Source organism: Lactuca saligna, chromosome 4 (assembly GCF_052625555.1).
Source record: "Lactuca saligna cultivar CGN05327 chromosome 4, ASM5262555v1, whole genome shotgun sequence".
Lineage (NCBI taxonomy): Eukaryota > Viridiplantae > Streptophyta > Magnoliopsida > Asterales > Asteraceae > Lactuca > Lactuca saligna.
Genome location: NC_136420.1, coordinates 77,445,289 through 77,470,600, shown reverse-complemented (window position 1 = coordinate 77,470,600; position 25,312 = coordinate 77,445,289). Strand labels below are relative to the sequence as shown.

Sequence of the window (25,312 nt, the reverse complement as noted above, 5' to 3'; positions counted from 1 at the left end):
TGGTGCCAAATGATGATGTGTTTCTGGAACCAAGGTGCTTCACTCTTCTAAGATGGTCTCTTCCTCCTTCTTCCTCCATCAAGATCACCAAAATACACACTCATTGCTCAAAGATCCTCTAAAAATGGTTTAAGGTTTGAAAGGTTCGAATATGAGGCTAGTGGCTGATGAATAAAGGGAGCCTTGATAGTTATGGATGAATAAATAGTGAACAAACCCTAAATATTATGGTTTTAGGTCTAAGCCACGTACACCCTACGTATGCTTAGATACACCCAACGTACGCAAGCAAGTGACAAAAACTACAAATATGCCATGCAAGATCAAATTTGCAAAGAATACTCGTACCAATGGTCAAAATGTAAAATACATGGAATTGAGATGTTATATATATATATATATATATATATATATATATATATATATATATATATATAGGATTTTCTAGTATGTGCCCTCAGGGCATATAAAAGAAATATAAATTATGAAAAAATATTACCATAATTAAATGCAAAATTCATTTATTATGGAGATTATTAATGCATTTCGTGTTTGATTAGGGTAATATTTATGATTAGCTAAAGTTTCTTATATGTGTCCTTAGGATATATATATATATATATATATATATATATATATATATATATATATATATATATATATATATATATATATATATATATATATATATATATATATATATATATATATATATATATATATATATATATAGACACACACCACACAAATAAGAACTCAATGCTTAAGAAAAACGCTCAACAAAATCATGCAATTCGTATGTGCATATACATATTTAAAAGAGAGTTTTTTTTTTTTTTTTTTTTTTTTTTTTTTTTTTTTTTTGTGGTTTTTGAATAAGTATGTTAGATATGTATATGAACTGTTGCATAAATACACATATTTAAAAGAAATAATTTTATTTTGCATTTCTTGTTATGTATGTATATAAAGTTTATATGTAAATATACATATCTATATACATATTACCATATGTGCACATAAGGATACAAAAATACCTGAACCAAACTTAAAAAACTAAAACCAAAAGTTTTTTTGATGGGTTTGGTAAATTGTTATAAAATTGCATATGAAATAATTTCTATCAAATTTCCTACGTTTTTAGTGTTTTTAGTGTTAAGGTTATACTCACATATGGCATCATCGATTTGGTCATGTGACTTTGGTACCATGACTTATATGAGAAAAAGAACAATTTGTTGTGTAATTATCATAAATTAGATAGATAGATGAAATATGTGATAGTTTCATTCTTGGTAAACATTTAAGAGATGCTTTCCTAATAAATAAAACTTGGAGATTCTTTCAACAATCAAATCTTATACATTCAGACATAGATCAATTGAAGGAAATAAATATATAGGTTATGTTTGGTGTACTCAATGTTCTAAAAGGTGCACCATGGTGTGTGCCAAGGCATGTCATTGCATGAGACGTGGCTTTACCATTTCAAAAAGTTTCATAACGTTGCTGTTAGGCATGGTGTGTGGTAAGGTGTGATATGGCGTGCTATAGGACAATATGGTGTGTTATGACGTGTGTTTTTTATTTGAGACACGTTTTTTTTTTGCTATTTGTTATGCATTTTCTAATTATGGGTACAAGTGTTATGTTTTTGTTAACTTTTTCTTATTAGTTATTAATGTAACACTTCTAAAAAATAGTTATACTTATTATAAATTTATATTTATATGGTAATATAATTATAAATTAATACAAAATTGTCGCATTACGTCATACCTTAAAAAACGCAATGTCTCGCCATGGCTTGTTAACCTTATGGCTCGGATTTGTCACCACATCACGCCTTATATCATTTAGAACCTTGGGCGTACTAACTGAAAAACTACTTGTTAGTTGAAACAGTAGCTGTTAAATAAAAAGATAGCTAGTAGTTGAAAAACTAGCTGATAAAAAATAACATTTGGTAAAACTAGATAAAAAGTTAACCAAAATATATAAAACGACATAAAAGGACATTTAAAAGAATGGTTTTTATAATTAATTATGGAGTATATTTGAAATTTTAAAAAAAAGCTCCTAAAGGTAGTCTAAGTAGGTTGTTAAAAAGCTAGCTTTTAAACTACTTTTTGGTTTACCAAATATAACAACTTAAAAAAAACTCGAAAAATAAACTAGTTTTGATGCACCAAATACAACCATAATCACCTTTGTATATGCATTTAATTGTAAAACTTAGATTTTTATTTCTCAAAAGAAACTTTAGAAGCCTTCAAGTCATTCAAAACATCCAAGAAGTCTGATGAAAATCAAAGGAATTATAAGACCAAAACTTCAAGAATAGATAATTAAGATAACCCAATGCAAACTACTTTGACAAAAACGTGACTATTTTCGAGATGACTAGAAAACTTGAAGAATAGATAATTAAGATAACCCAATGCAAACTACTTTGACAAAAACGTGACTATTTTCGAGATGACTAGAAACATTTTAAAGGAAAAGGGATTGCAAGATGATTAAAAAAGAGTTTACCATATAAAACTCCCCAACAATTTCAGGGTGGTTTTAAACCAGGAGTAGCACACCTTAGGACTTTTGGGTTTGTGATTTACTCTCATATCTCAAACCCAATGTTGTAAAAATCGCTCGATTTTAATTAGTCGGTGGACTTAAGTTAAGAGATTAATTGGTTAGACGAAGATTAATGGGGAATCATTAATTGCTATTTTGTTAAATTTAAAAAAAATTTAAATATGACTAATATCATATAAAAGTTCGTAAATGCCACTAACATCATAACAAAATAGGTTAATATGATAAATACAATATTAATCATACCTTAAATAGCTTTTATTAAGATATAATTTTTTCAAAGTGTTAAAATTTCATCAAGTTCTACTGTTTCAGTCATTGCGTATGAATGGATTAATCGCTAGACGCTCTTTAATCGGTCGATTAGCTCCTAGGGATTAATCGGAGATTAATCGGAACCTAATTGAGATTTTTATAACCTTGCTCAAACCACAAGAGATCAAAATTTGATGATAATTATGAGAAAACTAATTTTTTTTTTTCGGTTACAATGAACCTTCAAAAGCCTATAAATTGTATAATCCTCTCATTAAGAATGTGATAATTAGTAGGGATGTCATTTTTTATGAGAACAAAAGATGGAGTGATGCTATAAGTAACAAAAATAACTCTAAACATAACATTGACAAAGACGAATTAGAAAGAGAAGAAGGTGTGTTGATCATAACAACTCAAACAATACTGTTCCATATTATAATCAAGTACACACTTGTATAAAGAATTATAAGGAATCAGATTCAAACTCTTTTTCATCTTCACAAAAGCACAACAAAGTCCTCATCAGTATCACGAAGTTCAGCACCAACGAAGTTTCGTAGCATGTGTAGTAATGTTACAAATAGGAACATATTGGAATTTGATACTATGGCTGGCTTTTCCCTTTGATGACACTGACTAAATCAATTATGAAAAGGCTATTCAAGAAAGTAAATATGACGAAATTGTATCCATAGTAAAAAACTACACATGACTTAGTCAATTTACCAAAAAACCATTAGTTTATTGTTGTTAAGTTGGTATATAAAACTATGTTAGATGAAAAGGGAACTGTAGCCAAATAAAAGGCTTTTAGTCGCTAAAGGATAGAAGAAAAAAATTAGAGTTGACTATATTAAGATATTTTCTCCAATGAAATTAATTTAAATGATCAGGTTAGTCATAGCTCTTGTTGCACAACATGAGTGGCAAGTCCACCAAAATGTACGTGAAATCAGCATTTGTAAACAATTTTATTAAAGATGAAGTGTATGCGAATCAATCACTTAAATAAGTAATGAGTGGACAGGAACACAAAATTTATAGATTAAAGAAAGCTTTATATCAAATAAAATAAGAACTTTGTGCATAGTATATATATATTAGGATAGACACATATCTCCTTCCAATTGTTTCAAAAAATGAACTTGTAAGCACACACTTTACATTCAATCACAAGACACATCTTCATTTTATGTATTTATGTGGAATATTTATTTTTCACAAGTAGTTTTTACATTCCTCTTTGGGAATCAAATTCAAACAAGCCAAGTGAAGGTATGATTTCTATTACTAAACGTAATTATGTCAAGGATATACTAATAAAATTTGATGTGCTTTATTCCCATCCAACTTAAACTCTTATGGAGTTTGGATCAAAGTAATTGAAAGATATATCATAAGTATTTACGGATCCATGCATATCATAACCTTGCTGGAAGCTTAATCTCTTAAATAACAAAAACACCTGATCTAATGTATGTCGTTAGCATTATTAGCAAATTTATGTAAACTTCAAAGTATAATAGTTAGGAGAGCAAGAAAGTGAATTATTAAATTTGTAAAAGGGACACCAATCATGTAATTATGTATTTAAGTGGGGTATAGTGACAAAACAATTTTAGGGCGTCCTTGTGACATCAAAATCTCTTTGGGTTTCATTGCCAAGACCATAGCTATAGTATCATGCCTAATCTAATACTATTTCGAATATGTCGTTTATAGGGACAACATGGTCGATCAACACCTAGTTAAGGAAAATCTATTTTCATTTTGGTTGAACCAACAATCCGAGGATGGTGAAGGGGGTGAAATCGTTTTTGGTGGCGTTGATCCGAAGCACTATAAGGGTACACATACTTACGTTCCAGTGACGCAAAAGGGTTATTGGCAGGTGTGTCCATAAGTATACGACTATATATATATATATATATATATATATATATATATATATATATATATATATATATATATATATATATATATATATATATATATATATATATATATATATATATATATATATATATATATATATATTCTAATTTTTTTCACTTATTTTTTTATAGTTCGAAATGGGTGATGTACTTATTGGTGGGAAACCTACTGGTATGTAGTTGAGGAAGATTATTATTATATTTATGTCGGATGTTGGATCTTGGATTGGCCATGATGTTCTTAATTTGTTTGTTACAGGCTTTTGTAAAGATGGATGTTCCGCAATTGTAGATTCAGGAATTTCAGTGATAGCAGGTCCAATGGTCTGTATCATTCTCCACCTTGATATCTAGTTGTGTTGATGAGCTCCTCTTTTCCTTTTATTTTTTTACTGCAGTGTTTTTTTATAAGCTCATAATTTTGTATTTTAAGTGCTTGTAAGTTTTTTTTTTTTTTTGTCTTCTAAAATGCTTTATTCTACTCTAAACTACCGTCAACCTTTTGGTTGAGTGGCACTATTCCAATTCCTAAAGCCCTTTTAATTTCAAAATCTTGTAAGTAGGTTTGATCTTCTTATTTTGTGGTTTGTGGCTTTCAGAATGCCATCACAGAGATAAATCTTGCCATCGGGACTATGGGAATTATTAATGACCAATGTAAGAAAGCTATTGGGAATGTGGGAAACCTAGTCTTTGATATGTTTGCCGCAATGGTAATATATTATAAACAGTTCGTTTTATATATTACGTTGGAACTTAAATGCATGTTTTGGGTTCCTATATCATTTTCTTTTATTCAACAGTTTAAAGAACCTGGGAAGTTATGTTCCCACATCACAATCTGTATTCCTGGTGATAAAGCTACCGACGGGTCAGTATTCTAATAGCGAACTTCCCTTTTTTGGTTGCCTATATATTTTACATGATGACTCTCTTTCAATAATTTGCTCTTTCCTTACTTCTTTGTGAGCATTTATCTACAAATATGGAATCATTAATTTCTTTTGTCCAGTGACAATTTGATCCTTAATTTTGCACCGAGTTAATGTCATATCGTGGTAAAATTTGAATGATGCGCAGTAGTGACATTAGGAGTGTGGTCGATATTAGTGATGGTTTAACTGGACCTCCACAAATCCCAATATGTAAAGCATGTGAGATTGTAGTAGACTTCTGGCATAAAGTGCTCACAAACAACATGTCACGAGGTGCGGTCATAACATTAGGCAGCCAAGTGAGTTCTCTTTATTCTTTTTTTTTTTTTTTTTTTTTTTTTTTTTACATTTTTGACATACGATTTTATTATAATTATCTCTTATAATTTTACTAAAACATAAAAGTGATACATAGGTAGTAGATTGTTGTTTATTTTTGTATGACTCCTCCTCCATTGCAGCTATGTGCTGTGACAGGTTTAGCGGGAGTGTCAACTGTAGACTGTGCAAGACTTCCATTTATGCCTACTATTTCATTTACCATTGGGGGCAAAGAATTTGAACTTTCTCCTAATGAGGTATTGGTTTATGACATTTTTTCACTATTAGTCAAGCATTTTAAATATATATAATAATTATGTATGTTTTTTTGTAATTGTTTTGTAGTACATAACTAAGATTGGCGAGGGTGCTAGTGCTCAGTGTATAAGTACCTTCATTCCTCTGGATAATCCTCCTGAGGTTGGCCCACTTTGGTACGTGTATCTCGTAATGAAGATCATCCGACTAAAGTACTTTAATTCTGATAATAGATATTCAAAATCGCGTTTGACTGTCTTTTCTTGATTCATGTGATGCAGGATACTGGGTGATGCATTTATGCGTCGTTACCACACTATATTTGATCATGGTAATCTCAGAATTGGATTTGCAGAATCGGCTTAAATAAGACATATTAACCAAATGTGCTAGTACATCTGGTTAACGTAATTTCTTTGCTTGTATCTAGTAATATAAAGTGTTACATTTAATACTAGTAATATGATGCCTCATGTGCTTGCAAAATATTTATTAATTAATATATACTGTTCTTCATATTGTTGAAAAATGTAATGTTTAAATATTTTAAATAGAGCCTAAACGCACATAAAGCCCCCATTTATCATCATGGTTTATAGTATATATTAAATCTTGTACTTATCGAACGGTTCCACTTTTTGACAATACAATAAATAAGGTTTGGTCCAATATATACTTCGACGGGTCAATCACCTACGTTCTTTGTCGTAAAACAAATTGATGGAGTACAACAAAATGAATCTAAAAGGCAACACCAGTCGTAAATTGTTGTATTAAGTCTTGAAAGTTTATAGCATGCCAAATGCGCCACTTCACCAAGTGCAACCAGAGCCGGTTTTCAGGATTCAATAATTTTTTAGACAACTTCTATTCTTAATGCTTTTGACCTCTTTCTTTCCATGTTTACTTTTCGATTTAGAGTATCAACTACGACATTTGCTTTACCAGTGTGGTGAAATATCTCACAATCATAATACTTGAGCAATTCTAACCAGGGTCGTTGCATCATATTCAATTCTTTTTGATCAAAGAGATACTTGACACTTTTATCATCAACGAAAAGCTTGCACTTTGTGCTATAAAAATAATGCTTCCATATTTTTAATGCTAATATTACCGCTGCCAACTCCAAATCATGAGTGGGGTAGTTCTTTTCGTGTTCTTTCAATTGTCGAGATGCATATGCTATCACCTTATCTCTTTCGGTCGAACACAACTTAACCCAACTCCAGATGCATCACTATAGACTGTGAAGTCTTCAACTCCGTTAGGTAAAGAAAGAATCGGTGCTTCATACAACTTCTTCTTTTTATTGAATGCTTCTTAATGTTTCTCACTCCATGTATTTGTAGCTCATTTATGGGTCAAAACTGTAAATGGAACAACTATCGAAGAAAAACCTTGGATAAATCTTTGGAAATATCTAGCTAATCCGAAAAAGCTTCGAATCTCCGTGAGACTTTTTGGTCATTCCCATTTCATCACAACTTCAATCTTTGCTTGGTCAACCATTATTTCTTCTTGGTTAACCACATGACCTAAGAATTGGACTTCTCAAATCCAAAAACCACATTTGGCGAACTTTGCATACAACTTCTCCTTCTTCAGAACTTCTAATACTTCTCGTAGGTGCTTGCCATGCTCCTGTTGGCTCTTTGAGTAAATCAGAATGTCATCTATGTATACTATCACAGATTTATTGAGGAATGGTTTACAAACCATGTTCATCAAATCCATAAGTGTTGCTAGAGCATTGGTTAGTCCAAATGACATAACCAATAAGTCATAGTGTCTGTATCTCGTTCTGAATGTGGTCTTCTCAATATCTCACTCTCTTAATTTTAACTGATGATATCCTGACTTGAGATCGATCTTTGAGAAATAGCTCGAACCTTGCAGTTGATCGAACAGTTCATCAATCCTTGGAAATGGGTACTTGTTTTTCACTGTTTACCTATTCAGTTCTCTATAGTCTATGCACATCCTCATGCTTCCATCATTTTTCTTCACGAATAACACTGGATCTCCCCAGGGTGATGAACTTGGTCTAATGAAATCATTGTCCAACAACTCCTAAAGTTGCATCATAAGCTCCTTAATCTCCTTTGGTGCTAATCGGCATGGTGCTTTCGCTATTGGTGTTGATCCTGGCAACAAGTCTATTTGAAACTCAACTTGTCAATCAGGGGGCAATCCAAGAAGATCTTGTTGGAATAGTGTCTAAGGTTGCAACTATATTAGGCAAGTATTTGATCTGGTTGTGCATGGTCCTTTTGGGTTGCCTTCACCATAGCAACTTAAAGAGATTAATTAAATAAGAGGGTATAAACTGTCAATTGTTTGATAGTTACACTTTAGACTATAAATCCTTATCCTAGATAGGATGGACGATTTCTAGGGCTTGGATAAACCAAAATTGTCCATAGGGTTATCAAGGATAGGATATGGATCAACTTAAAGTCTAAGTTATCCAATTAGGGTTAAAGTTGTAATCCTTAAGGAGTCTACAAGTATAAATAGACCCTAGGGGTGAAGGAATTCGAGTAATCACAACATACCATCTAAGGTAGAGATACTCTGGCCGAATTCCTCCCCTCTCCTCTCTCCTAAATCATCTTGCTTGCTATTGGTGTTTGTAAGCCATTAGAGGAGTGATATTTGTGACTCTAGAAGCTCCAAGACAACAAGATCAACAAGGAACTCAAAGGTATGACTCTAGATCTGTTTCAATGTTGTTATTTAACCTAATTAGCCATTAGAAGTCTTAGATTCAAAGCATGTTTAATTAGAAAGCCTAGATCCGAGCAATAGGGTTTTGCATGCGCACATAGGAAAGTTCTTATGGCTAAAACCCAACAGTGGTATCAGAGCCTAGCTTGGTTTTCTTTAAATTGTTGCTTATTAACTGAAACAAACCTGCAAAATTCGAATTTTGGGTTTGGGAGTCATGGACTCGGCGAGTTCCAAAGTGGACTCGGCGAGTAGGCCTGACTCGGCGAGTCCCTTTGTGTACTCGGCTTGTCCGGGCGTCAGGATTAGGCAAATCCGGGATTTTTTTTTCATGTTTATCTTGTGGAAACTTACCTTAATCATATTAGATCAACCCTAATCCGTTTTTTTGATATATATGACTATAATCTTGATCTAATTAAAGATATTTATCATCTAATAAAATATTTAATTTCCTTATATGATAATTGATTAATTATTTTGATAATTATCTTAAAAGAAATCTTGGATAAATCAAATATAGATAATTAGGATATTAATTGTTAATTGAAATTATTTGTTATTTGATCCTCCATGTTTAATGTTTAAAACTTTCCCTCAAGTTTTGAAATTTATATTTGTGATTAAAAAGTTTTAATTTAGACAACTTAAATTTCAAACCCTACGTTTTAAAAGGTTTAAAATACAACCTTATACTAATATGATATTACTAGAATAATATATATATATATATATGTATAACTAAATGCTAGTCTTACCGTTAGTAGGCCTCATTCACGAAGCCAATCTATAAGGTGGGTATAAGGTTGCGGCCTATAAAATGGCGCTTAATGGGTGTACACTCACACCCACCGCTTGCTTGATTGGTGGAGGTCGTTAGCCGAACGGGTAGGATAGGGCAACCTCATCCTCTCATTAAAAGTATAATAAGAAATACAAAGTAACTACATGTTTTAAAAATTTCCCAATCTTAGTTACTTTAGGAAAAGTGAATTGATGCAATCTCATGAAATTACACTTTGCACCCTTGCTAAGAAGTTAGTGGAGCGTGTGTGGTTTACCGGCACACTAATTGGTTCTAAGCAAAGGTGGCAAAGGGTGATTCATTGTTTATCATAGTTTGATGGAGCGTGTGTGGTTTACCGGCACATCGAATAGGTGATCGTTACAATGAAGGCACCATGTGAATTTGCATGGTAATTCACACCCGCTTTGTGATCCTCGGCATCCTAGTCACAAACGAGAGGGGCATATCGAGATTTAAACATGCCATTGAATAGTTCAATGAATCTCATCCGAACCTAGGAATTCTCAATACACTTAGGACTAATAGTTTAAGCTTTGTAATGGAAAATTAGTGAATCGTCATTTACTTACCTTCAATTTATTTGCATGTTAGATTACAGCATCCCTTTTCTAATATGTAAATGTTATTGTTGGATCCTAACCCTAATTTTTCTTATTGGGTGATAATTAGGGATTCTTATTCTAATCTATCTTTTTCCTTTCTATAGATGTCAAACGCAAACAACGCTGCTGCTAGTTCTTTCATGTTGATGAGCCTTTGCCAAAAGGTCACCTTCGATGGAACGAACTTTAGCGAATGGATAAGATACATTTGCACCATTGCTCGCTATGAGGATAAGGAGTATGTCCTCGATGAGAAGCTCGAGAAAATCAACCCCGAAGTTGCTACTCCCGCCGAAATCACTGCCTTTGAAACTCATGAGCGAGATGCAACGAAGGTACATTGCATCATGATCGCCACCATGAACTCCGAATTCCAAAAGTCCTACGAGGACATGTATCCATACGAGATGCATCAAGACTTGTTGGAGAGATACCACCAAAACGCGAGACAAGAGCGTTACGAGATTTTCACTAACATGATTTCCGCTAAGATGGGTCATGGAGAATCTCTTACCGTGCACCTGCAAAAGATGCAAAGGTATGTCGACCGCCTTCGCAAGTTAAATGTTGACTTCGGTGAAGACTTGGCGATCGACATGGTGTTTCACTCTTTGCCTCCAATGTACAACCAATTTAGGATGACCTACCACATGAACAAAGAGGAGGTCACCCTAAGCAAACTCCAAGGTCTTTTGAGAGTCGCTGAGAGCAACTTCAAAGACAAGTCTGTTGCACCTACTCCCAATCCGTCCGCTGCTCCTGTCTTGGCTATTGGTCAAGGGAAGGGAAAGAAGAGGAAAGCTTCATCGAATAACTATCGTAAGGTGAAAGCCCGAGATGGTGCCTCTTCTAGTGGGACCAAAGTTGATCCCGCTAAGCCCTGCTCTAACCCAAAGGAGGCAGAGTGCCACCACTGCCACAAGATAGGACATTGGAAGAGAAGCTGCCCGGATTACCTGCAAGCGATCAAAGAAGGAAAGATCAAGCCATCTTTCGCAGGTATATACACAATCAAATCTAACGATTCTAATCATGCTATTTCTTGGGTTCTTGATACCGGTTGTGGTTATCACATTTGTTCTAATGTGCAGGGACTAAGAAGAAGTAGGGATGTAGAGCAAGGAAGGATCAATCTAATCATGGGGAACATAAGATCGTCGCCTGTGACCAAGATTGAAGTGTATTCTTTAGTGCTTAGGAATAGTTTGGTTTTAGATTTGAACAATTGTTTCTATTCGCCAGAAATGGCTAGAAACATCATTTCATTTCATGGTTTATATAGACAAGGATTTAGATTTTCTTTTAATAATGAGAACGGTTCTATTTTGGCTTATCTAAATGGTGTCTTTTACTTTGAAGCTATACCATGTAATGGAATATATGAAACTGTTATGATTGTTGATAACTTAGGAAATGATGTTTTGAATATTGATTCTTCCACTAGCTTGGATAAAGCATCCTTGTGGCATTGCCGTCTTGGACATGTCAACAAGAAACGCATAGCTCAACTCCAAAAGGATGGAGTGTTGGATTCATTCGACCTTAGGGAAGATGACACATGCGAGTCTTGTTTACTTGGAAAGATGACTAAGTCACCCTTCACGAATACTTGTGAAAGGGGTGAGGGGCTATTGGACCTAATACATACCGATGTATGTGGACCCTTTAGATCAACCACGAAGGATGGGAACCGCTTCTATGTGACTTTTACCGATGATTATAGTAGATATGGGTATATCTATTTAATCGAGCAAAAGTCAGAAACCTTTGAAAAGTTCAAAGAGTTCAAGAATGAAGTGAAGAATCAATTGGGCAGGAAAATCAAGATGCTTCGATCCGATCGAGGAGGAGAGTACCTAAGTCTTGAATTCCACGATTATCTCAAGGAGTGTGGAATAGTTTCGCAATTAACACCTCCTAGGACACCGCAGTTGAATGGTGTGGCAGAAAGGCGTAATCGAACCTTATTGGATATGGTTCACTCTATGATGAGTCGTGCTTCACTACCTATCTTCTTTTGGGGGTATGCCTTAGAGACTGCCGCCCATATCCTTAACCGAGTCCCTACTAAGAAGGTTGCCAAAACACCTCACGAGATGTGGATGGGGAAAACTCCCTCGTTGGCACATATCAAGGTTTGGGGTTGCGAGGCTTTCGTAAGATGAGATACTCACGAAAAGCTTGAACCTCGAAGTGAGCGATGTATTTTCATCGGCTACCCGCAGACATCCTTTGGATATCTCTTCTATAGACCGAAAGACAATGTTGTCTTTGTTGCGAGGAGAGGAGTTTTTCGAGAGCGAGAACTCATAAGCCAAGGAGACAGTGGGAGGCAAATCGAACTTGAAGAGATTCAAGAGTCGATAGATGAAGGAACCTCTACCGCTGGCATTCAACCCGAGGAGGAAACTCCGGTTGAACCGATTGACGAGTCCTTACCTCTTAGACGTTCCGATAGAGTTAGAGTTCATCCCTAGTTTTATGGTTTTCATATTACTACTGAAGGGGACACGTATATTAGTGATGGTACACTAGTAAACCTTGATGAACCTAATAACTATAAGGAAGCCATGGCAGGCCCGGAGTCTGCAAAGTGGAAAGAGGCAATGGATAGCGAGATCCAATCCATGTACGATAACCAAGTTTGGAATTTGGTTGATTATGTGCCCGGACGTAAGACCGTTGGGTGCAAGTGGATCTTCAAGAAGAAGACCGACGTGGATGGAAACGTACACACGTATAAAGCGCGATTGGTTGCGAAGGGCTTTACTCAAACTCCAGGAATTGACTATGATGAGACCTTCTCACCAGTTGCGAAGATTAAATCTATTAGAGTAATGCTAGCAATTCCTGCATTTCATGATTATGAGATTTGGCAAATGGATGTCAAGACTGCTTTCCTTAACGGAAAGTTGGTTGAGGATGTTTACATGGCTCAGCCAGAGGGGTTTGTGGATCCGAAGCATCCGAATAGAGTGTGTAAGCTTGAGAAGTCCATTTATGGACTTAAGCAAGCGTCTCGCAGATGGAATCTTTGCTTCGATGAGAAAGTCAAAGAGTTTGGATTTGTACGAAGCGAACACAAATCTTGTGTATATGTCAAAGCCAATGGGAGTATAGTAAGCTTTCTCGTTCTATATGTCGATGACATATTACTCATAGGAAACGACATCCCGACTCTGCAGGAGGTTAAGTCCTGGCTCGGGAAGTGTTTCGCTATGAAGGACCTCGGAGAGGCTTCTTACATTTTGGGAATAAGGATAGTAAGAGAAAGAAGTAAGAGACTAATTGGACTTAGTCAGAATACTTACTTAGAGAAGGTACTAAAACGTTTTAGTATGGAAAACTCAAAGAAGGGAGAACTACCGATACAAGGAAATGACAAGTTGAGTAAGACTCAAAGTCCGAGTACCGAAGCTGAGATAGCAGAAATGAGCCGAGTACCATACGCTTCCGCAGTTGGCTCAATCATGTACGCTATGACTTGTACTCGCCCTGATGTAGCCTTCGCTTTGAGCATGGTTAGCAGATATCAAGGGAACCCTGGCAAAGCACATTGGATTGCGGTGAAAAACATCCTTAAGTACCTTCGGAGGACGAAGGAATGGTTCTTAGTCCTCGGATGGAGTGATGACTTGAAGGTGCAAGGGTATAGTGACGCCAGCTTTCAGACCGACAGGGACAACTACCGTTCGCAGTCGGGCTGGGTCTTTACCCTAAATAGAGGAGCAGTGACATGGAAGAGTTCCAAGCAGGAGACCATAGCTGATTCAACGTGCGAATCAGAGTACATTGCAGCGAGCGAAGCGTCGAAGGAGGAAATATGGCTGAAGAACTTCATTGGTGATCTTGGAGTTTTTCCTGCCATAAAGGAGCCTGTGGAGATTTTATGTGATAACGAAGGTGCGGTTGCCTTGACCAAGGAACCGAGGGATCATGGTAGATCTCGACATATCGACAGAAAATATCACTTCATTAGACATCGTGTAGAAGAAGGACAACTCGTAGTGAAGAGGATATCATCAGAAGATAACCCAATAGATCCGCTTACAAAGGGACTGAGTAGGGTTAAGCACTTGCAGCATGCTAGGAGTATTGGGCTGAAGGATGATATTAGTATAGATTAGATAGTATTAGAAACGTATAATAGATAAATGTAATTAACATTTGATGATTAAATAAAGGAGTTTTATTTATAAGTAAAGTTACTGTCATATGTTAATTGTTTAACTATTGTATCACTTTGCATGTTTTGACTTCCAGAATAATTAAGGTTATTAAGACTAATAGAAATTGTTCAAATGGTCCACAATCGTTCATATGTTGGAAGTAGATATGAATGAAGATTGTCATGAATTGGTGTGTAGATTGTCTAAATGGTGTTAGACATAGCAAGGGTTGCTGCAACGTTCATGAGTGCTTATGAACTGGTTTTGAGCATTGGAATAAACCTGCGCTTGCTGGAATCACTTTATGGAATACGATATAAAAGGTGATCGCAAGACGATAATATCATATAGTCTTAAAACCTAGATATATGGTTTATTATTTGTTAATTGATTGTACATTGATAATGCGAAAACGCATCAGTAACTTGGTGTTATAAAACGTATTGTTGTGTATAGTTGGTTAATGAATAAGTAAATGCATATAAGTCGAAGTTTATCTGTAAATTTTATCCTAAGAGGGTAGAAGAGATATCTTGGCCACTCGATGATTTGATTTGACTTATGTGTCGAGCCCGGTCAGAACTGAATTGATGTGTTTGATTAAGTTCTATGTCAAATAAATCAGAGATTGAGAAATCTAAATGCTTGACTAACCATTCCATAGGATAGTCAGCATGATATCTAACAAAGGACTGTACGATCCCTTATCTAAAGGACAAGATTGATTAGATCAGAGTTTGATAACGTCTTTGAGAGCTACGATTGCAAACCGAATTGTACTTGTATAGTTACTAGACTTATCCAAGTGGGAGACTGTTGGAATAGTGTCTAAGGCTGCAACTATATTAGGCAAGTATTTGATCCGGTTGTGCATGGTCCTTTTGGGTTGCCTTCACCATAGCAACTTAAAGAGATTAATTAAATAAGAGGGTATAAACTGTCAATTGTTTGATAGTTACACTTTAGACTATAAATCCTTATCCTAGATAGGATGGACGATTTCTAGGGCTTGGATAAGCCAAAATCGTCCATAGGGTTATCAAGGATAGGATATGGATCAACTTAAAGTCTAAGTTATCCAATTAGGGTTAAAGTTGTAATCCTTAAGGAGTCGACAAGTATAAATAGACCCTAGGGGTGAAGGAATTCGAGTAATCACAACATACCATCTAAGGTAGAGATACTCTGGCCGAATTCCTCCCCTCTCCTCTCTCCTAAATCATCTTGCTTGCTATTGGTGTTTGTAAGCCATTAGAGGAGTGACATTTGTGACTCTAGAAGCTCCAAGACAACAAGATCAACAAGGAACTCAAAGGTATGATTCTAGATCTGTTTCAATGTTGTTATTTAACCTAATTAGCCATTAGAAGTCTTGGATTCAAAGCATGTTTAATTAGAAAGCCTAGATCCGAGCAATAGGGTTTTGCATGCGCACATAGGAAAGTTCTTATGGCTAAAACCCAACAGATCTGTGGGAAAGACTTCTGGATAGTCATACACCACTGGTATTCTTTGTATCCCCTTCTTCACTTTCTTTGCATCAATAACAAATGCCAATTATGATGTGCATCCTTTAGACAAACATTTTATGGCTTTCATCAGGAAATGATTCTAGAATTCACTCTACGTTTGTCTCGGTACACCATAAATGACTCCCTTTTGGGTGGGTTTACATTCACCATTTTCTTCTTGCATAGTATCTTGACATCGTTTGCACTAAGTCAATCCATTCCAAGTACGATGTCGAAACCATTTAACTCAATGGGCAACAATTCCTTGTGGAATTTATTCCCATTCAAGTCGATGATGATGTTTTTAATGCAATCGCTAACAGGTATGAATTTTCCACTAACAACTTCTATAACTAGAGCATTATCAATTTTATCTATAGGAAATGCTAGTCTTCCACCAAATTTAAGTGATATAAAGTAGTAATTTTCTCTAGAGTCAAACAAGATCTTGGCGGGCAATCCATTTACTGAAGCGACATCTGCTTCATCCCTTGCTTCTTCTAAGGTCATCTAGAATGCTCTCGCCTTTTCCCTCGGTGGAATGTTAGGCCTTTCTGCCTCTTTCTTCTTCTGGAAGTCCTTTGCAATATTCCCTTCTTCGTTACACCCATAACACACCCTCTTCCTGGATGTGCAGTCATTGGCGTAATGCCTAGTCTTCCTACAATTGTAACAAGTCACTTCCCCATCACATTTTCCAAAGTACTTCTTTTTGTATTTCTTACACCACCTTGTTTCAACTCCTCCTCCTCTTCCCAACATCTTGGAACTGGACTTTGTGATTTTTATTTTATTGTTGGACCTTGAAGATCCATCAAACTTCATTTTCTCGCTAACCTCATCTCTCTCCAGACCTTTTTCTCTTATCTAGGTCTCAACATTCTTAGCTGCCCAGATGGCGGCTTTCAAAGTGGTTGCTTGCTTGATCATCGGATGACAGTCCGCTTGCAATCCATTATCAAACTTGTTGACCTTGAAGAGTTCAGTTGGAACTAGGTAAGGAACAAGCTTCATCTTCTCCATAAAACTTGTAGCATACTCGGTGATGCTCATTCTCCCCTTCTTTAGGTTCTAAAATTTGTTGTTGATCCACAGCAGATCCTTCTCAGAGCAGTACTACATTTTCAGTTGCACCAAAAAAGTCTTCCCAATACATCTTGCTAGCATCTTCCTTGGGCATGGTATCAACTAGTAGCTTCCACTAGCCCAATACTCTTGACTTTAATTTTGTAACCGATAGAGCGGTCCTCTACTTTTTGCTGCAGTCACAACTTTCAAACATCATCTCCATATCGGAGATCCAATCCATGACTTCCACCAACGTTGGGTTTCCAGAAAGACTCGTTGGTGTGGATACCATGAAATCCTTATATTTGCAACCACGTCCATCATTTCCTCCATTGGGGTAGTTTTTTCTACCCACTCGTGGCTCTGCTTGATTGATATTCTGACTATAGTTTCCTTCATTTGATTGTTCAAGGTTCAGTTCAGGTAGTTCAATAGGCATGGTACGTTCATCCTTATCATGCAACATTTGTCTCATCTCCTTTCTTTGTTCGGCCATTATAGCCCTAATCATTGCTTGGACTCCTGCTATTGTGATTGGCTCGTGTGCAACTGCTAATTCCGGGGCACGCTTAATCACAAGCCATTGATTAGCATTTCCAGTAGCATTTCTGAGTCCTCTTCGGGTTCCCTCCATGTTGATCTGTACACCAAAATAGGTGAATTTAGATATTTATTTACGATAGAAGTTTAATCCTCTTTGTCACTGCGGAAAGTTACATGCTAGTTCTAATACCATATTTATACGTTCAACAACAAACCATAGATTCGATCAAATAATAGCATATAAGGCATCTTTATAGCTATATCATAAATCATTTAGCACATAAAAGCATTTTAGGCATCTTTCCTAAAATAAGCTAGTGCTCATGTCTAAAATTTAGTAGACATTCATCTAACAATCATCGCTTAGCATTCTAACTTTAAGTATAGAAATCCTAAAAATTCCTAGTTTACTTAAACTAATGCTCTAATACCAGCTGTGACATCCCTATTTTCACAACCAGAAAAGACCGATTTGTTTATGCTTTATTTAAAAATTAGAGTATCTTTTTGAATAAATATGTTGCAGAATTTGATCCAAAAATATGATAAATAATTTATCAAAGAATTTCCGAAGAAATGCATTTTCATTATATTAAAAACCTCAGGATGTTATTTTCAATACAGATCAAAAGCATAAATGGAAACAACATAGGCCTTACAACATCTATTTATTCTGGTGGTCTATAATCCATCAATCTCTCATCAGATCATCACTCATGTGCTACCTTGCCACTACTTGTATACAAGAAACTGAGTGGGTCAGTCTTGGGAGCCTGGTGAGCACATAGGGTTTTCGACACACAAAAATTAAGTTTATTAATCTCATAAATTGGATCAACCCGATTACATGTTCCCGTTATCCTCACTTTCTGTCCCTAAAGCATCTAAATTAAGGGACCTAGCCTAAGAATTTTCATCGGGATGACAACACTACTTAGGGGATTCCTCAACAATATATCTCAAATAGGGAAACCATGAAGGGGATAGAGTATGCCTGCTGAACAATTAGTTCAAAAACACCTACAGGTTGTGAGCCTGCTAGCGTTCCACTAAAATGTCTAAAATAGTTCACGATCGTCATCTATACTCCGCTAGATTAATGGATCATCATAAACATCGAGGCTTCCAATCATTTATTTCATCATATATATCATCTACCTATGTTTAACCATCATAATTATAGGTATAAAATACATATACATTTTAAATCAAATAAAACATGTATACTTTTGTTCATCCATCATAAATATCAAGGACAGACAATATACACACATAGCATATAACTTATACTAAATACTTCATATCTATGTGTAAGATAAAAGTAACTATGCACCCACTTGTTAAAGTGATGATTCGAAACTCGACCAACGCTTTGCTTCTAACAATTCTATTTTTCCTTTGACGAAACCTAGTTTCATTACCGCTAGATTTTAGTCCAATATTTATGGTATATATGTACGAGTAATTATTGTTTTATAAGTGTTAAACAATACTTTTCAATACTATGTACAGAAAGGGGCCAACTGATGAAACGCATGAGTGTAGGACCATTTTGGCATTATAGTACTTCTGAAATCCAACAACCCTATACGGCCCTTCAAACCAAATTCCCCGTACCGTAAGTAGTTAAAAATATTATAATAACACTATGTATATTGTATTTTATAATATATATATATATATATATATATATATATATATATATATATATATATATATATATATATATATATATATATATATATTGTTTATAAGTTCATAATAGCGATATTGAACTTAAAGTAGGGTAAGCATAACTCACTTACAAGGGGGTTTAGTGAGGAACCGAGCTCTATGTTGGCAGAACTTCTAAGTCAAAAGATCTTCTTCTTGGTGATTTCTGGTGCTCTGGGACCCGCTTCAAACACCTTGGAGGTGTTAGGGAAAAGCCTAAAGGGTTGGGGGGTGTTTGTCAGAGAATGGGTGTGAAGAATGGACTGATTTATGCCTTCTATTAATTGGTCGTCTAAAGGCCGAATGCAGAGCGTTCCCTAATTGAATGCTAGTGAAACATCCCAAAAATACAAGCCAACTATTTCATTTTTACTCATTAGTAAAACCATAATTCTTAATCATAAACATAACTCATTATATCAATTCAGAGTATCATCTCAAACATGTTCCTTTTATCAAAGTAAACATCCTAGGCTAAAACTTCTTGGTGTGTGTCATACAGTCATCTCAAGCTCTTCCCTCAGCTACCAGAAGTACCTGAAACCAAAACTGAAACGGTAATCATGAAGCTTAGTAAGCTCCCCCATACTACCACATACTATACAAAGCACACATAATAAATATTGGGCCCTGCCCATTGCATCAGGCCCCACCGGGCATCGGACCGAAGTCCAGAATAACTTGGGCTCCGCCCACTGCATCGGGCCCTACTCGGTATTGGACCAAAGGCCAGAATAACTTGGGCCGCGCCCACTGTATCGCGCGCCGCCCAGCATTGGACTGAAGTCTGGAATAACTTGGGCCTTTCCTACTGCATCGTTCCCCTCCCGACATCGGACCGATGTCCGGAATAAACTAAATCATAACATAACTCAAACATATAGCATACTCACGTAAACTGCATCGGGCTTTCCCAACTTCAGACCGGAGTCCATAACACATAACACATAACATAAACATGCATGAATCACAAAGACATAGAGCATAAAAAACTACTTCTTGGGACCACCCCGGCATCGGACCGAAGTCTAGAATAAACTAAACATATAAACTGCATCGGGCTAACCCCGACATCGGGCTTACCCCGACATACTGTAACTACTTAAACACGCTGACATTGGTGCCATAGACCCGTTCCTACTGGAGGAAAACTCACCTCTCAAACCTGATGCTGAAAACTCGGGCGAGGGTATCTCTATTAGCTGCTCCAACGACTCCCCGACTATTATGACTAAAATAAACACTTAGTCAAAAACTGAGAATCCATCTAAGGGTAAAATCACTATTTTACCACTTTGATCTAAATTAGACTACAACCGAGGCCCAATCCTTTCTAGTCTTTCCAGACTCTCTAATGCCCATTAAAGTCCTCCAATAGCCAAATTTTCTAAATTGGGCCCAACTCTTCAAATGGGCTTTCCACCAAAGCCCAAACTAGTCCTTGTCCCTTAACTGTTTCCTGGTGGCCCATCATGGCCCAACATCTGCTAAGCCCAGAGATTGGCCCAAACCGAGGCCCAATAACGTAAAGTCCAGAATCTGACTGTATGCTGAGCTTACTCTTCTGTATGCTGCGCGTACAAGTTGCATTGCTTGTACGCTGCGCATAATGGCGTGTACGCCCAACGTACTCTCCTGTTAAGCCATTTTCTTCAAACCTCTTAAACCCTTAATACACTATGTCCAAACTACAGATCTAAGCCCCATAACCCTTCTTAACCCATAAAGTTGATCACTTGGTGGCTTGCACCTCACCAAATGAGATCAAACTTGTAAAAATAACAACTATCTTCATGGAAATGGCTAGATCTCTTGCATGGATGCAAATTGGCCTTAAAGATTGAAACTATACTGCTCAAGGGACTCAAATATCTTCATGGGTGCCAACCCTACGTCTAGAAATGGATTTGCAGCATAAAAATCCATACTTGAAACCAAAAAGGGACAATATCCATGAGAACCTAGATCTATGATGTAGAAACACCAAGATGAGAACTTTATACCTTCAATAGGCTGGATATGATGTAAAACCTATGGACGTACAAGCTCTCTTCAATCTCTTGCTTCTTTTCTAAACAACTTCTTCTACAAAAACACGAAAACACTCCTCTAATGGCTATCCAAGCTCCAAAATCATTCAAATGAGTGCTAAGGGTCAATTTCTAGGGTTTAGAGGGTGGAAGCTGGAGATATTAGGGTTATGTTATGAGATAATGAACTTGAATAGGGTCCAAGACCCTAGAATAGGGTTCAGGTCTGATTGGCGTATGCCCAATGTACATATGGTACGCCCAGCGTACTCCGAAGAACATTCGCGGCCATCCTGGTCAGTACGTCCAGCGTACTCAAAAGTATGCCCAACGTACTCTTTGTGTACGCCCAGCGTACTCAGCTAATCCTAAACCCACTAAACTTCCGAAGGCCATAACTTCTTCATTATAAATATGTTTTCGACGATCCTTATATCCACGAAAAGGTAACGAGAAGCCCTAAACTTCTATCAACTCATATCTTCCTTAAGAGCTTCTGAACAAAAGTCCATATTCCACAAAAGCCCAAACTGAAACTTTACTGAAATACCCCTATGCTTCAAAACACAAATCGAACATCCGGATCGCTTCTAATACATCGTTGGCATCCAAAATGGCCTAGATATTACAATTTTCAAAGGCCATAATCCTCATGATGACTGGAATTCGGGCCACAGCCTCATGCTAGAAGTTAATTTAGAACAGGGCATTACAACTCTCCCCCACTTAAATTAGATTACGTCCTCGAAATCATTCATTACCATCTCTGATATACCAGACTTCCTGAACAATACAACCACAAAATCCGAAAATACCATAGCCTTCCCAAGGTCTGAGTTCCATAATGGTATATCTTCCTGACACACCGCCTATTCCCTAACTACCATGCCAAAACCTCATCGAGTAACTGACCAATGCATATTCTCCATTGCTGATTATCTCAATGCTATCATCCGAAACAAAATCCATATTCATAACTAGATATAGAGTACTTGTACTTGATAGAAGGCTCAGATAATCCTTCGAGTAGAAGATTCATCACTGTAAAGGTTAGACTCATACGAAAGTTGCGCAATAGGTTCAAATCAACTACTCTGAGATTATTTAATCCCATCACAGGTGACAAGTCACTTACAAATCATTCAGTTGCATCGCCTGTACCGGAAATCCTAAGATACCAATACTGTCCAATACTCTGAAACTACCTGCAACACAGAATTACCTGAAACACTGAACTATATGAAACACTGAACTACCTGAACAATATGTTGCTACATGGCTACTTCCCCAAGGTCCACCGGGACCTCCCTGGTTCCAGCCTATCTGGAATGTGGACACCCCGTCCGATTGTTGAGTCAAGAGTAATCTCACAGTCGCCCACACGACTTCCAAGCGTAATCCTTTTTATCAACAATTGCCACAAGTTCTCTTTCCACGGTGGGTTTAACGACCTGATGATCTACTGATTGAGTCCAAATGTTGAGTCCTAACATTAAAAAATTCCAAAGCTAAAAGTGACTGCTACGTGAACAATGGTAGCTTTATATCTCAAACGACCTCAAATGACACATTGCTTCCTTAATCTCATAACTGAAGTGGCGATACCACGGTCTCATCACTGGCTCAAACAAGTCTAATTCATCTAGAGAATCTGTAACCAATCTGTGGATTTGCCACGCCCTCACTGTTGCACCCGAACTGGTGGGTACTACTGTTCTCCTTGTGATCTACCATCACTCCCATACTACCTGCCAACATAGTGAAATCCATGCCAACCATCGTAGGTTTACAACACTCTAATGCTATCTGAAAACTTGGTGAATGCTACGGCTGCAACCGTAGACTTACAACATTCTAACACTAAATTGCTGCTAGTGAATGCTACGGCTACACTCGTAGACTTACAACACTTCTAACACTATATGGCTGGTACTGAATGCTACGGCTACACCCGCAGACTTACAACACTTCCACACTAACTGGCTACTAGTGAAAGCTACGACTACACCCCCAAACTTACAACACTCTAACACTATCTGGTTGCTAGTGAATGCTACGGTTACACCCGCAGACTCACAACACTCTAGCACTATCTTGCTGCTAGTGAATGCTATGACTATACCCACAAACTTACAACACTTCAACACTGTGTCGAACACACACTTGACCTAACACTCAACTGCTCTTGAGTCTTAACTGGGGGTCTAACCTAGGTCCTGAAACCTGCTTCCATAGCCAAGGAAAAGCGTAAAACAAATGTTGGAACATTTTTTGAACTCCCATCTCATCCAATCCTCAATCAAGACGACCACTCGACCGTCTCCCGTTCCGATGGAAAAATCTCTAGCTTGGCTTCCCAACCAGTCATCAGCTAATCGTTTATACACGAACTCAACTTTGGGAAGTTTTCCCCACTCCCCGCTCATGTGCTCATCCATCCAAACAACCACTAGGGTTATTTTCCTCCTCAACAATGATGCGAAACCAATCCAGTCTCGCACTTACTTCTGCTTCTGACCACTTGGGTGGTTCTCCCCACTTTTGATTCCACCATCTCCTTACAGCTTACAGCTTGAAAAGGATTCTCAATCCTTTTCTCAATCTAATGGTCGATCTACTGAAAACCAATACTTACTATTGCTAGTGCTCCAAAACTAACCAATATTGAATCTAAACCACTCTGAAGGACTAACAGAATACCTCCCGAGTCCCTCTCACACTTGCTATAGTGACTGCTTCTTGAGAACGTGCTCAAAAGGGAAACATCTTCAAACTACTACTCTAACATCCAAGGTATGCAGATGGCATCTAACTTAATCATAAGCAGGAAACATAAGATTATGAAATACACTTACTAACATCGATGCAGTACCATAACAATAAAATCATAAATAGAAGCTGAATTGAAATCCATACAAGCGATCTATTGCGACTCGATCTTAACTACCTGCGGAACCATGGGCGTTGGAACTTGAACTCTATCCACCTCCAAAATAGGACAATGATACTTGAAATGACCTAGCTGGTGACAATGAAAACATATATGATCCTTCTTGCAATCCCGATGTACATGCCCTGTTTCTCCACATTTGAAACACCTAAACTTGTGACAAGCAAACCCTTGGGTTCCCCCACATTTGCCACAAACATGAAGATCTCCATGACTTCTAATGCTCAATTCAATCGAGTCGGAACCTCCACCTTCCTTTTCCCTAACTGCACATCCAAACCAAACTCTTGCTCCCGAATTACTCCGTCTAGCCCATTAACAGCCTGCACAATCACTGACTGCCCCTGAAATCTAGCGGTTAGCCTACCAATAACATGGTCTATAATGTCGGTTAACTCCTCGCGTACGGCTCGCGAAACCTCCACAACGATACAATCCTGTAGTGAACTCTCCTAGAGACAAGGTGTAACGATGAGATTTTCAAACCAAAATTTTCATTTTTCAACAACCATATTTTAAATATAAAATATTCTAAAAAAGTGTTTCATAATAGTTATTAATCAAACATGTCCCCAAGATCATAAATCAAATCTCCTCTCGGTGTGTACGGTTCATGCCGGCGCCTTCCCACGGTTCTCGCTAGTACCTGAAACACATAACACAACCACTGTAAAGCATAAATGCTTAGTGAGTTTCCCAAAATACTACATACAACACCTACGCCACTCGAGGCTACTGTACGACCCTCCGGTCGATGTGTCTCAGTGGAACCCTCCAGTCCCGTAGCTCGTTGGACCCTCTGGTCCAGTCATAGCTCGTTGAGCCCTTCAGCCCGGTCTGAATCGTTGGACCATCCGGTCCGGTCTGTACAATTATATATCATGCAT

At 37.0% G+C, this 25,312-nt stretch overlaps 1 protein-coding gene across 1 annotated transcript in view; it reads left to right on the top strand.

The window, feature by feature from the left end:
* Positions 1-6,830, top strand: part of LOC145042169 (aspartic proteinase oryzasin-1-like) — a 45,223-nt gene extending 38,393 nt beyond the window's left edge. Inside the window, exons 6-14 of the mRNA XM_078990555.1 lie at positions 4,576-4,744; positions 4,920-4,959; positions 5,047-5,111; positions 5,387-5,500; positions 5,591-5,658; positions 5,868-6,021; positions 6,184-6,300; positions 6,389-6,477; positions 6,583-6,830. Coding sequence (XP_078846681.1) covers positions 4,576-4,744; positions 4,920-4,959; positions 5,047-5,111; positions 5,387-5,500; positions 5,591-5,658; positions 5,868-6,021; positions 6,184-6,300; positions 6,389-6,477; positions 6,583-6,667 — 901 coding nt within the window. The 3' untranslated portion in view covers positions 6,668-6,830. The remainder of the gene's footprint in view (positions 1-4,575; positions 4,745-4,919; positions 4,960-5,046; positions 5,112-5,386; positions 5,501-5,590; positions 5,659-5,867; positions 6,022-6,183; positions 6,301-6,388; positions 6,478-6,582) is intronic.
* The last annotated feature ends 18,482 nt before the right edge of the window (positions 6,831-25,312 follow it).